This window comes from Perissodus microlepis, chromosome 10 (assembly GCF_051167445.1).
Source record: "Perissodus microlepis isolate ML-2025 ecotype Zambia chromosome 10, ASM5116744v1, whole genome shotgun sequence".
In the NCBI taxonomy this organism is placed as follows: Eukaryota; Metazoa; Chordata; class Actinopteri; order Cichliformes; family Cichlidae; genus Perissodus; species Perissodus microlepis.
Window position 1 is genome coordinate 23,151,339 of NC_140470.1, and position 12,871 is coordinate 23,164,209.

At 39.2% G+C, this 12,871-nt stretch overlaps 1 protein-coding gene across 1 annotated transcript in view; it reads right to left on the reverse strand.

The window, feature by feature from the left end:
* Positions 1–12,871, reverse strand: part of fstl4 (follistatin-like 4) — a 208,942-nt gene that overhangs the window by 33,909 nt on the left and 162,162 nt on the right. The window contains exons 7-8 of the mRNA XM_084940729.1: positions 6,221–6,387; positions 1,486–1,606 (exon numbers count right to left, since the gene is read on the reverse strand). Coding sequence (XP_084796855.1) covers positions 1,486–1,606; positions 6,221–6,387 — 288 coding nt within the window. The remainder of the gene's footprint in view (positions 1–1,485; positions 1,607–6,220; positions 6,388–12,871) is intronic.

The following is a 12,871-nucleotide window of genomic DNA, read 5'->3' on the forward strand; positions in this document are numbered from 1 at the left end:
CTCCTTCTTTTGCATGCAGCAGGCCTCTTCTTGCCAAAAGTATCTATAATATAGTCTGTATGTGTCACATCTGTCTGTGACGTTAACTGTTCTGTTTCATTACCAAAACAGTACTTAACTAAACCAACCCTTTCTCTTCTTTCAACATTAATAATGTTTTTAACTTTTTGACATTATTAATGTCAAAGATTTCATATATACCTCTCTTATACTGTCATACTACAGGGTACGGCCACGGCTACTTCACCAATACTAACGCTGCAATATCATCATTCCTCTCACCAAAGAAAAGAAAGCACAACAGGATACAAACCGCCCACTTAGTATAATGTGGCACTTGGCTCATTTCCATTGCACCTTATCTCACCTTGTCATATCTTATTTGAAATACCTTGAATCCCTAACACAAACATTTGGTAATTGCTCTTTCCTGATCACTCGCCCTTCAGTCCCCCTGTCTGTCTCCATGACTCCCTTCACATCACTCCCCCTCCCTCCTTTTTTCCGACGATTCCACAATGCAGCTGTATTTCTTTTCAATTAGCAAGTCAAAAAATACCAAAACAAAAACAAGACAAAAAAGGACCAATTGTGATCCCTCGATCGGAAGAGGCTTAGTTTAATCATTTGTATTCCGCGTTTGAGGCTGAATACATTCAGATTCAAAAACAAAAGCACAGTTTAAGGGGGTCACCTTTGTTGTGCTACAGGTGTGGAGCTTTAAACTTTCTCGCAGGTTTTTCTTTCGAGAGATGTAAAGTAAAATAAAGTATAACAGTAGCAGAGATGAATACCCTAATTTCAGTAATTATTATGAGTGAGGCAGCGCTTTGATAACTTCAGTGGTGTTCTGTGTTTCTGCTGGTTTCTGAATGAATACCAACGTAAGTAGCTTTTATCCACTGCACAGAATCAGCTGAATAGGCTGCATGCACTCACATTTCATTTGCAGCCTAATATGAAATTATGTTTTGCTCTTTGGCAAGAGTTACTTTGATGCAATGCTCCGTGTGCCCTTGTCTCCCGAAGCTCTTGTATGAACCATGCTGCTTAAAAGATACTTCATCTTTTAGTTTTGCCTTTTTTTGTCATATATGAAATTAAATTTGATATCTTTTGCGTTTTTTTCTTCGTCAGGCAAACACTTTTATTTGTCTGACGTTTGCTAGACAAACACTGGAATAGATAAATCTTCATTAAATAGCTTCCTGAACAGAATGATTAGTTATTGGGAACATTATTCGATGGTGAGCCCTAGCTCCAGATAAACAGACTAACAAGACAGACAAAAAATGATGCAACAAACAAAGTTTTTTCAGTTCATTACGACCTTTGCTGTACTTTTGGAATCATTGTTATGCTACTAAATTGATGTGAGACCAGCAAGACAACTTCCTGATGATATCCAAACACTAAATGCCATCATTTTTTTCCCAGAATTTTGTCCACATCACCACTGTAAGTAAGAAATGAGCTACTACTGACCATTCACCTGGAGCACATGTGTCTGATAGAGGTCTTCATAGCCGTAGGCATGGCAACTGTAGTTTCCCATGTGGATGGTTGTCACCTTAGTGATGTACAGGGAGCCATCGTCCCCAAAGTCCTGAGATAGAGGGAAGAGATGGATGAGTAAAATTAAGTGAGAAAAGAGGCAAAAAGGCAAATGCGGTGAGAGGGCGTGAAAAGTAAGGAAGAAGTGGGAGGAAAATTAAAGATGGAAAAAGAAGAGTGGGAGGTGTTGGAGAGGGAATACCGGTGAAGAATGGGGTGCAGAAAACATCCACAGGGAGTGAGGTGGAAAAATGAAGGTATCTTGATAGAATAAATAGGGATGCTTGAAAGGAACAGAGAAAGCAGGCACACAACAGCAGGGAGTGATGGGAAAAGACAGCAGAGAAAAAGAGTGATGCGAAAAGGACGAGAGACCATGAATCAACGGTTTCCCTGTTGAGCTGAAGCAGGCAACAGGGAATTTGATCCTCCTCTCTCCCTCATCACACTGCCTCAGCCTGATAAATGGCAAGGGTTAAAAATATAAAGCCCATTAGGTTGATGAATGGAGCGGGTTGTTGTTGGTGCAGCATGCGACAGTCACCGGGGGGTTTCCAGCCACAGCTTAGGGTGGATTAAGGCATTAAATAGTTTGCTGTCCCACCAAGTGGCAGAGCAGATGTCCTGATGCAGCTCTGTCATGACATGGAAACCACAAATGGCAGCTCTTCCTTTTCTCTTTTCCTTTTTTGAGGGCTCTAGAAATTAATGTGACCTGACAAGGGGGCGGCATTGTGACAGGAAAAATGTGAAATGATTTTCCCGTAAGATAGATGGAGGAGCTTAGGCAGCCTTTCAAGTTCAGGATTTACAATTAAGGGAAGAGACAGCGCTACACTGGCAAGGACAATTAAAACTGAATGGGCCATTCGGACTGCAAAGTAGGACTGTAGTACAGTATATAAAAAACAAGGGACTGAGGATGGCGGTCTCCTAAAACGGACTCAGTTGAGGTACCTTGGATTTTATCTTCAGTATGTCAGCTGAAATTATGTTTTGGTTGGCTGTAAACTTCAAAGTAAGTCACATTTATCTGTGATACGGGTCATATCACAGATGAGTGATCTTAGGCACTAAAATGTAAACCATAAGGCTTAACATGTGTTGATGCAATGCTCTGCAGGTCCACTTGACTGTAGTGCAACTGGGCAGACATCGTAATGGTTAAATATAAGATTTTCTTTTAGAGGAAACAATTCAAGTCCAAGGTAAAATAAATTAAAACCCCGTTTTTCATCTTTGACTAATACATTTACATGGTGATCAAGCCTGCATTGTCTCTGGGTAGCTGGTGCTATTACTGCCTAAGAATAAATGGGAGAGACCTGGCCTGCAAACCTCATCATAACGTAATGGTATTAGCCGTTAATCTTTGAGTTTGTGAAATATGCTGATGACACATGGACACAGAATTAAAAAAAGGTATTGGAGAAAAATTACAGGGTTTTATTACTACTCAAGGAAAATTACATTATTCAAGGAAAATTATACACTTGAATAATAAGAGCAGTCCCAGAGTTACACAGAAAGATGGTCAGTGGCCACATTCAAATTAATAGATCTTAAATCACTCGCGGAAATTATTCCTTTCACATGCAAAACTAAATCAGAGTCTCCTTTGGTTTGTTCTCTAATGTTAATCATCATTAATTTGCCTTGATATACAGAATAGAGCCGAGTAGTACTATAGTAGTAGTAGAAGTAAGTATCTGCTTCTATATGTGTTTAATACATGTTAGCAATGCATATGCATATGGAAGCTCTCTATTAACTTTTTTTGATGAAATATAGCTAATTTCATTTCCCAATAATCAGTTTCCTATCGCAGCACTGAACTGAAAACTGAATCCACCCATATACACGGTGCGTTACTTTTTGGGGGCACAAAATGCCTTTTTTGTGATCGCTGGTGAAAGCACTGAGAAAAAGAAGCTCAACGGAAAGAGAAAAATATGGGCAAAGCTAAAAAAAAAAGAAGAATAGACTGACTGTGATAGAGGCTCAGCTTTCTGGTTTCAATGAGGTTATATGCCAGAGAGCAGGACTACTTCAAAAACTATCAAATAAAACTTCTGAAAACAATCCTGTTTCCATTCTGCACAGCTCAACAGGAGAGAAAGGTGTGCTGAAAGGACTTCGACAGGAGAGTAATGTCCCGTCCCTCTTGTCGCTGGTCACCTCACAGAACCACTGTGGTCCAAATCAACTTGTACAAAATGCTACACAATAAAAATAAAAAGTCTCAAAAAGACAATGGATCTGTGTTTGTAACACCCTGCCCTTTATTGATGCAATTTAACTGTTCTTACATATGAGGTTTAGAGGGAAGTTTGCCTTGGAAAATCTATTCAAAGCTGCCCTGCATATGGATATTAAATGCATAGATTTCTATTATAGTCCTGTATAAATTGCAAGAACATGTGCACATGTTGAGATGAAATATACCCTGCATCAATGAGATATAAAATCCTAGGATAAACTTGAACATTTACCTTTAGCCCTTTATGAACTAATTTATTTGGATGTCTACATTTTCATTACTTAATGGCTTCTTTATCTTTCGTTTAGCCAGGAAGTCACTTAATCTCCAGAGATGGCTGTCCAAACTAGCTTAATTGACCAGTTGGCCACAAAAACTTGGCACGTTGCATTAAGTATGCAATTTCTCTTGTTCTTTCTGGCACCGACATCCAATGTGTGCAGAATAACACAAAATATTAAGAAGCTCCACATGCAGAGGTTATCCCTTTCATTAATTCTGGGATTTTGTTTTTAAGCTTCAAGTTTGATTTGAGTGACTAAAAAGGAAGCCAAACAAACTCAAGCTTCCTCTCTCCCTCCATTTAGATCACTGTGCTCTGTGAAAATTCATTATGCCTGGTCAAAAACCCCAATGGACCTCTGTTGCCATCACCTCTCCTCCAGTCTCCACCTCAACACTTGACATTGTTTATCCGCTCATCATCACAGCGGACCAACAAGGCTGCTCATTAACATGCAATTAGTGAATTGTGGTCCGGTTGTGGATAAAGCAAGGCCGGCACTGCGCTGTCACCTGTGCAGATGTGTCTAAACAGGAGCACGGCGACATAGTTCATTAAGCACTGAGCGAGGTATAATTGTACCATTTCATGGAGGGTGCAAGGGAATCGTTGTTTTCTTTATTTAATTTCTCTCCTTGATTTTTGTCCCCGTCCTGCCCTGTTTTAGTTTCTCAGATGCTGGTGGATTATTAGGTGGGGTTGCGTGATAAGAGGTTCCGTTAAATGAAGAGCACGGGATTCTCTGCACACCTTCCAACATTTCAGATCCCCGATGAGCATTTTATAAGTACCACAAGCAGTGTGTGAATACAAAAAGAAAACAATATGCTAGTGATTAGAGACTAACTGAAAAACTCCCAGAACTCTTAACGCTTTTACAGCAGCGATGTGATTTTCTAATTTTAAAAAGTGTTAATAGACTTTCTGGTTTCAATCCATGTGAAGAGCCCCCCGACTGTGCCCCCATGCTGCTGAAGTTTACCAAATATTAATTAGGCGGTCCACTCAGAAGAACCTTTGGCAGACAAACACGCGCACATGCTTTAAGGTTGTGCGTGTGCATTCTATTTAAGTCGATGTCAAGACTAATAAATATGTTTTATAAAGTAACTACAGGACTTATGTAATTGTAGAGAGTTTTCTCATGAGTGTCTGGGAATTTTAACCAGCACAGTTTTACTAATATGTTTTTATATTTACACAGATCGCTCACAGAACTCTCAACCTCATTTTCAACAGTAGATACACAGCAAACAGAAAGTTGGCAACTATAGGTGGTCAGGACATTTAATTAACTGGCAGCTAAAGAATCAAATATTTGTAACTATGGTCAGAAGAAACAAAGCAGATGAAAAGTAGATGGTAAATCTTTGCTTGCGTCTACTACAACAGCTTATAATTATGGAAGCCCGTTTCCACCACTAAAAAAAAAAAAAAAAAAGTATCCATAACTCAAAAATTCAAGTTATTTTCTCAAAATTTTGAGTTATTTTCTCAAAATTTTGAGTTAGCTCTGCCAATCAGTAATCTACGTGAATAACGTCATTTTCTTGTTACCCAGAAGGATATGGCGCAGAGGAATGCGCACTCAAAACCAGATTGCAACAAATTGGCACTTTTGAGAGTACGTTTGCTGATAGCAACTCCATGTGATTCAGCTAATAACACAAGGATTTCATCATTTGTGAAGCCACGCTGAAAATACTCAGCAATCTGTGCATTCATGATTGGCTGTAATACTGGTAGCTTAGCTGTAGCATTTGTAGCTGAGGGCTTCAGCTTCCGGGTAACAAGGAAATGACGTCATTCACGTAGATTACTGATTGGCAGCGCTAACTCGAAATTTCGAGTTAATAAATCAAAATTTCAAGAAAACAACTCAAAATTTTGACTTATGGATTCTTTTTTTTTAGTGGTGGAAACGGCTTCCATATATAATACCTGACTTACACAAGCAGTTTATGTACAAAACCTTATCCGCCAATAAAAATCAAACAACCTCAGTTTTTAACTGGTTATAGCCATAAAGAACCAGCAACTTGACTTTGTAGTTGTGTAGTTTGCAGTTGCGCACCAACAACCACAAATAATTACATCAACCAAGGAAAAAGACATGAACTCACATTGATGTCCTCCAGGTCCAAGAAGTTTAAGATGATGCCATTCCTCTTCCAGATGACTGGTGGGCGCAGCGTCCCCTGGATGGCGCAGGTGAGGACTGCACTTAGGCCCACTGTTACTGTGGAGACGCTGATTCGCTGGTCCTCGGCCAGGCTCAGCTGGACAACCTCTGTTCAAATGAGAGCATGAAGGAAAATAATTTGCGGTTGGCAGAGAAAGAGACAACAGTAAGAAGAAAAGATGGAGAAATAACGAGAAAAATCACAAATCTGAATGAGTGCTGATGAATTGGAACTATAGCCAAGCTGAACACATTTCTAAGCATTCATCTCATTACAAGTGGACCGAGGAGGATAAACAGCTGTCCGGCTGTGAAGGATATGCAGTATGAAGAAAGACCACATATCAGAGGACACGCAGCCAGCCAAATATCATTCTTCTCATTAAGGGGAATTTATGTTCATTGAAATGGCCGTCCAATTCAATTCACCTTTACGGCAAATTAAGAATTATTCTTCTCTGTTCCTGCTGGCGCTATAAATAGTATCTGTCGCCAAGATGTGTGGCCAGGCACCAAATCTACATGGTCCCAGTAAGACTTTGAATCCAAAAGCTTCATCATATACTTTGTACTGTCTTAAACGTAGTCCGTTTAAACTAGACTAGTTTAAACAGCGTTTTAATTATAAAGTGGGTCATGGGATATATTATAACATGAAACATGTATTTTAAACTATTAAATATATTGTGTGGCCTGTATTGCACCACACCACCTCATCATTTGCTTTCCAGTTTTTGTATCGGTTTAAAGTTGATGCATGTATGCCTGCTGCCAAAAGATATTATGTGTATCTGCAATTCATTTGAGTCACAACTGACATGATACGTGATCCTACGTCAATACTGGCTCAGGAAACAATTCAATAAATGTAAGTAACACAGATACCTGACAAAAATCTCAGTGGAGCCAACTGAGAGCAACAATCAGCTAATCACCTCATGTGTAACACACACACACGATTTTATCAACTGATCCTGTTACATGACTTTGCAGCACTGAAATTGTTATAGAAAGGGTATCACACTGAGGATACACTGATGCGAAAACACACAAAAAATACTATTACTGGAATCCCTGATGATGCTAAAGACCAAATGCAATCACATAATATTACAGACTAATTAGCATATTTTAATTGTTAAACATTGCTAAATATAAGGTAGTTAATATAGTTAAATATAAGGAATAATTTGAGTCCATTAGACTTCCTGACCTATGTAAAAGCAACATTTATTTAGACACCATTGCAATTCATTTACTTTTTCTACCAATATTAGCGAACAATAGATTTATGGATATTCTCTTTCATGTTCTGTGGCATCTAACAGTGGTTTCTAGTGTAATTGTTATTCAGCGCGTTACTGCCCGACTTTGACAGTAGTGTCATTTATTTATTGCAGCTGCTAAAATTAGTGAAGCATTACAAACTTGAAAGTATCTGCCTGCCATGGAGCTTCTTTTAGATCCAAAAAAATGTTGAGGAACTGATTAAGAATAAACGAAACTTAGTGTGATGACATATTTTTATAAACCTGACATTTTGCTATCACAGCTATCTGAATGCTTGTACAGAAAAAAAATGATTAAAGTTTCCTAACTTCAGCTTCCTCTCCATGTATTTAATCTATCATAACATGCAGCATCATAACACATAGACCTACATGAAGAAAAAGACTAGAACACTCCTAAATTCCTGGCTGAATAACAGTGTTGAGGCCAGCATCACAACAAATCGCCATTTTGACATCCACCAGGAACAATATTTCATTGTCCAAACAGACTTCAACGAGATGGCTAAGAGACTTTGAAATGTTTGTTGGGGAACTTGCTGTCTGGAATCCGACTGTGACAAACCCTGTTGTAAAAGACCCCGGGATATTAGCTGTCTGTTTCACATAGCTCTCCAGATGATAGATATATCCATGCTGACAGCTCGGTCTGTCAGTGATATTTCAGAATGCCTTGGGTACAGTACACTGCCAGGTCCAACAAAGTTATAATTCAGCAGATCAGTAATTTGGGTGGCAGAACAGGCTTTGAGTGCCATGTGGACAGATGAGGGATGAAATGCATTGATCTGACATGGCTTGGAGGGGTGATTTCAGGTGGTACAGTGAATTTCAAGTAGACCACTGCTCACACTGAATTTAATACAGCGCATTGCAAGCAAGACCTGTGTAGCTTGCTGTGTGTTTATGCAATGAATGCTCACTCTTAAGACAGACGCAGCCATCAATACATTATTTAAGGGTAGAGTTAAAAAGTCTCCATGTTCATTTATGAAATGTAATTAATATGAATTATGTGCAGAACAGCTACAGTTTATACAAGCAATAAACTGTAGTCTGTAGTAACTGACTTAACACACACTTGTAGATTTCATTATCAAGATATAATATCAAAAATCTGGTCCTTAAACACAGCAGCAAATCTAAAATAGAGAAGCTAAAAACAAAAAATAATCAAGGTGATGCAAGTGCCCAGGCAAAGTCCAAACCTTAACCTGGCTGATGTCCTGTAGCCTTAAGAGAGCTGTGCACAACAAAAGTGTGCAAATCTCAGTGAACTGAAAATTTTCCTCCAAATCAATGCGAGGTACTGATAAAATCATACAAAAAACAATTGCTGCAACTTGTTGCTGCCAAAGGCGGCTCCACAAGCTCCTAAATCATGGTGTGTATTTAGTTTTTCAGACTCTATTTCTTCATTTTGGCTTAGTTTTTGTTATTTGTCACGAGTTGTTGTCCACTAGAGTTTGGTTTTAAATAATTTGAAATTTAATAAAGACCAGATGACGTGATATGTCCTAATAGATAAAACCATAAAATGGATTAGGATGTTCTTTCTTTTCAGTATAACTGCATATTGAGGCTGTTAACTCCAAGTTTGTAATCAGTTTAATTCCACAGACAAATTCTTGCTATAAGAACTAACTGTGTACTGAGGAAAAGGGGCAAATAAGAAAACTGGTTGCACTAGTATGCTGTGTTTGTGTACTTAAATCTCTGTTTAAGGACTACATCAGGTATAGGTTGGTGAATTTTAGATAGCGCTGTTTTTATCTCGTTTTGGAATGAATACCTTCACTCCATCCTGTCAGAAAGCAATATGGCAGCGGTGAAAAGATAACCTTCGAAGCCCTAAAGCAAGGCAGTTACCTTGCTGTTTGCAAAGCAAATCAAATAGAAAATGCACCGTCAATCCAAAATCGGCGGCTGTGTTTAGATGTTTCTGTCAAAACATCATCATATGAGGTCAATCTAAACTTTTAACATTGCGGCTGATATATTAGTCATCACTTTTAATGTCTGTCAGAAACACCATGGTAAAAAAAGACCTATGAAAGACGGACTAGTTGTGAAATTAATCGTGACACCGTGAAATTAATTCTGAGCCCATCCTTACTCAACCTGCTGAGATTACAGTCAAGAGACCAAGAAGAGACAGAAAAACCTCTGCCTTTGTGTGAAAGGGGAGAAATTGGTGTATAATAATAATTACAAATCATAATAATTGCTTTAATGTCATTTTCCAATGGAAATGAGTCTAGGTGAGTCATTAATGAATATTTTTTTTAATGTTTTAAGCTGTAATTAAAGTCTTTAGATACTTGAAAGTTGGCTTCTGAAGAGTTAAGGGAAATAGACACCTTTAATGAGCTTTAGATGACAGTCACACATTGCAACTTTGGTTTTATGTTCACAGGCAGACCCCACTTTTCAGCACTCTTGCTTTGAAAAGCAATGCTGTTCCTCACCTTCAGCAACTTGTGAAGCTGCTTGATCAGACAGGTCCCCCCTGTGTTGACAGACCATTTGGCATGAGGTGTTACTATGGTCACTTTTGCACATCGACTAACAGGGACTTGTTAAAAGGCAGAGCTGAATTAATTTATCAGATCAGGATCAGGGCCACGGTTTCACATTATAAGACCCCAGAATTACTTTTGTTTTTTAATTTGACTGTAATTTAACCAGAAAAAAAAAACCACACAGCACTCTAGAGACTTTAAATCTCTTTTGCCCAAGATCGCTCAGTACAAACGATACATACAGTGATGCACACAAAATAAGTCTATACATTGTTCCATTGTTTATCGCGGTAGTTACGTTCTAAAAATAACCCGCGATAGGTGAAATCCGCGAAGTAGCCAGCTTTATTTTTTACAATTATTATAGATGCTTTAAGGCTGTAAAACCCCCCACTGCACACTTCATACACTTTTCTCAGACAGGCATGAACATTTTCACACTGTTCTCTTGTTTAAACACTCAAAGTTCAAACCTTTGTAGAAAAATAAGTCCAGTATTATAGAAACCAAAGGCACCTGCGGTTGCCTTTGACGGTGCAAAATGTTTCGTCGACATTGTTGTGTTTGTTGGGGAGAAAACTTACAAACATACCGTACAGCACTTCAGAGTCACACTGCTAGCGATCGAAGATTTATGTAAATTTGACAAGCTGAATGCATTCGTGCAGGAGACACGGCATGAGATTGATTGACAGTGGTCTACAGCCAATCAGGACGCACAACACAATGCGCTGTAAGAGGGAAAAAAGCATGCAAAATTGCACCAAAATAGATCTGCGAAACAGCGAGGCCGAGAGAACCACGTTATAGCGATGGACCACTGTACATAAAAAAAGGTAATGAAGTACCAAAACATAATAATAATAATAATAATAATAATAATAATAATAAAATACTAGATGCACCTAAGGTATCAATTTCAAAACCCTACGTCACCTTGTTCTTGATTTATTGCATTCACAAGATTTTTAGAAAACCTGACCTCTGACCTTGAGTTGGAGGCCATTAACACTGGAACTTGCACCCATGATATCAGTTTGAAAATCCTAGGGTGCTTCTTTCTCAAGTTATGGCCTGAACAAACTTGGGTGTCTATGCCAAGCCTGCATGCTGGGGTGACGACAATATCCCATCAGCCTTTTCTTCCTGAGAGGTAAAAACTAAAGCAACATTAGAACTGAAATGTGATACTCAGGCACAACATCTGCTGGAAAATCTGATTTAAACTGGACCCAAATTCATGTATCAAGGCCACCAAACTCCCTAAGACTGAGCAGGTAATGACACGGATAAAGCAGTATATTTACAGGGAGTGCAGAATTATTAGGCAAATGAGTATTTTGTCCACATCATCCTCCTCATGCATGTTGTCTTACTCCAAGCTGTATAGGCTCGAAAGCCTACTACCAATTAAGCATATTAGGTGATGTGCATCTCTGTAATGAGAAGGGTTTGGTCTAATGACATCAACACCCTATATCAGGTGTGCATAATTATTAGGCAACTTCCTGTCCTTTGGCAAAATGGGTCAAAAGAAGGACTTGACAGGCTCAGAAAAGTCAAAAATAGTGAGATATCTTGCAGAGGGATGCAGCAGTCTCAAAATTGCAAAGCTTCTGAAGCGTGATCATCGAACAATCAAGCGTTTCATTCAAAATAGTCAACAGGGTCGCAAGAAGCGTGTGGAAAAACCAAGGCGCAAAATAACTGCCCATGAACTGAGAAAAGTCAAGCGTGCAGCTGCCAAGATGCCACTTGCCACCAGTTTGGCCATATTTCAGAGCTGCAACATCACTGGAGTGCCCAAAAGCACAAGGTGTGCAATACTCAGAGACATGGCCAAGGTAAGAAAGGCTGAAAGACGACCACCACTGAACAAGACACACAAGCTGAAACGTCAAGACTGGGCCAAGAAATATCTCAAGACTGATTTTTCTAAGGTTTTATGGACTGATGAAATGAGAGTGAGTCTTGATGGGCCAGATGGATGGGCCCGTGGCTGGATTGGTAAAGGGCAGAGAGCTCCAGTCCGACTCAGACGCCAGCAAGGTGGAGGTGGAGTACTGGTTTGGGCTGGTATCATCAAAGATGAGCTTGTGGGGCCTTTTCGGGTTGAGGATGGAGTCAAGCTCAACTCCCAGTCCTACTGCCAGTTTCTGGAAGACACCTTCTTCAAGCAGTGGTACAGGAAGAAGTCTGCATCCTTCAAGAAAAACATGATTTTCATGCAGGACAATGCTCCATCACACGCGTCCAAGTACTCCACAGCGTGGCTGGCAAGAAAGGGTATAAAAGAAGAAAAACTAATGACATGGCCTCCTTGTTCACCTGATCTGAACCCCATTGAGAACCTGTGGTCCATCATCAAATGTGAGATTTACAAGGAGGGAAAACAGTACACCTCTCTGAACAGTGTCTGGGAGGCTGTGGTTGCTGCTGCATGCAATGTTGACGGTGAACAGATCAAAACACTGACAGAATCCATGGATGGCAGGCTTTTGAGTGTCCTTGCAAAGAAAGGTGGCTATATTGGTCGCTGATTTGTTTTTGTTTTGTTTTTGAATGTCAGAAATGTATATTTGTGACTGTGGAGATGTTATATTGGTTTCACTGGTAAAAATAAATAATTGAAATGGGTATATATTTGTTTTTTGTTAAGTTGCCTAATAATTATGCACAGTAATAGTCACCTGCACACACAGATATCCCCCTAAAATAGCTAAAACTAAAAACAAACTAAAAATTACTTCCACAAACATTCAGCTTTGATATTAATGAGTT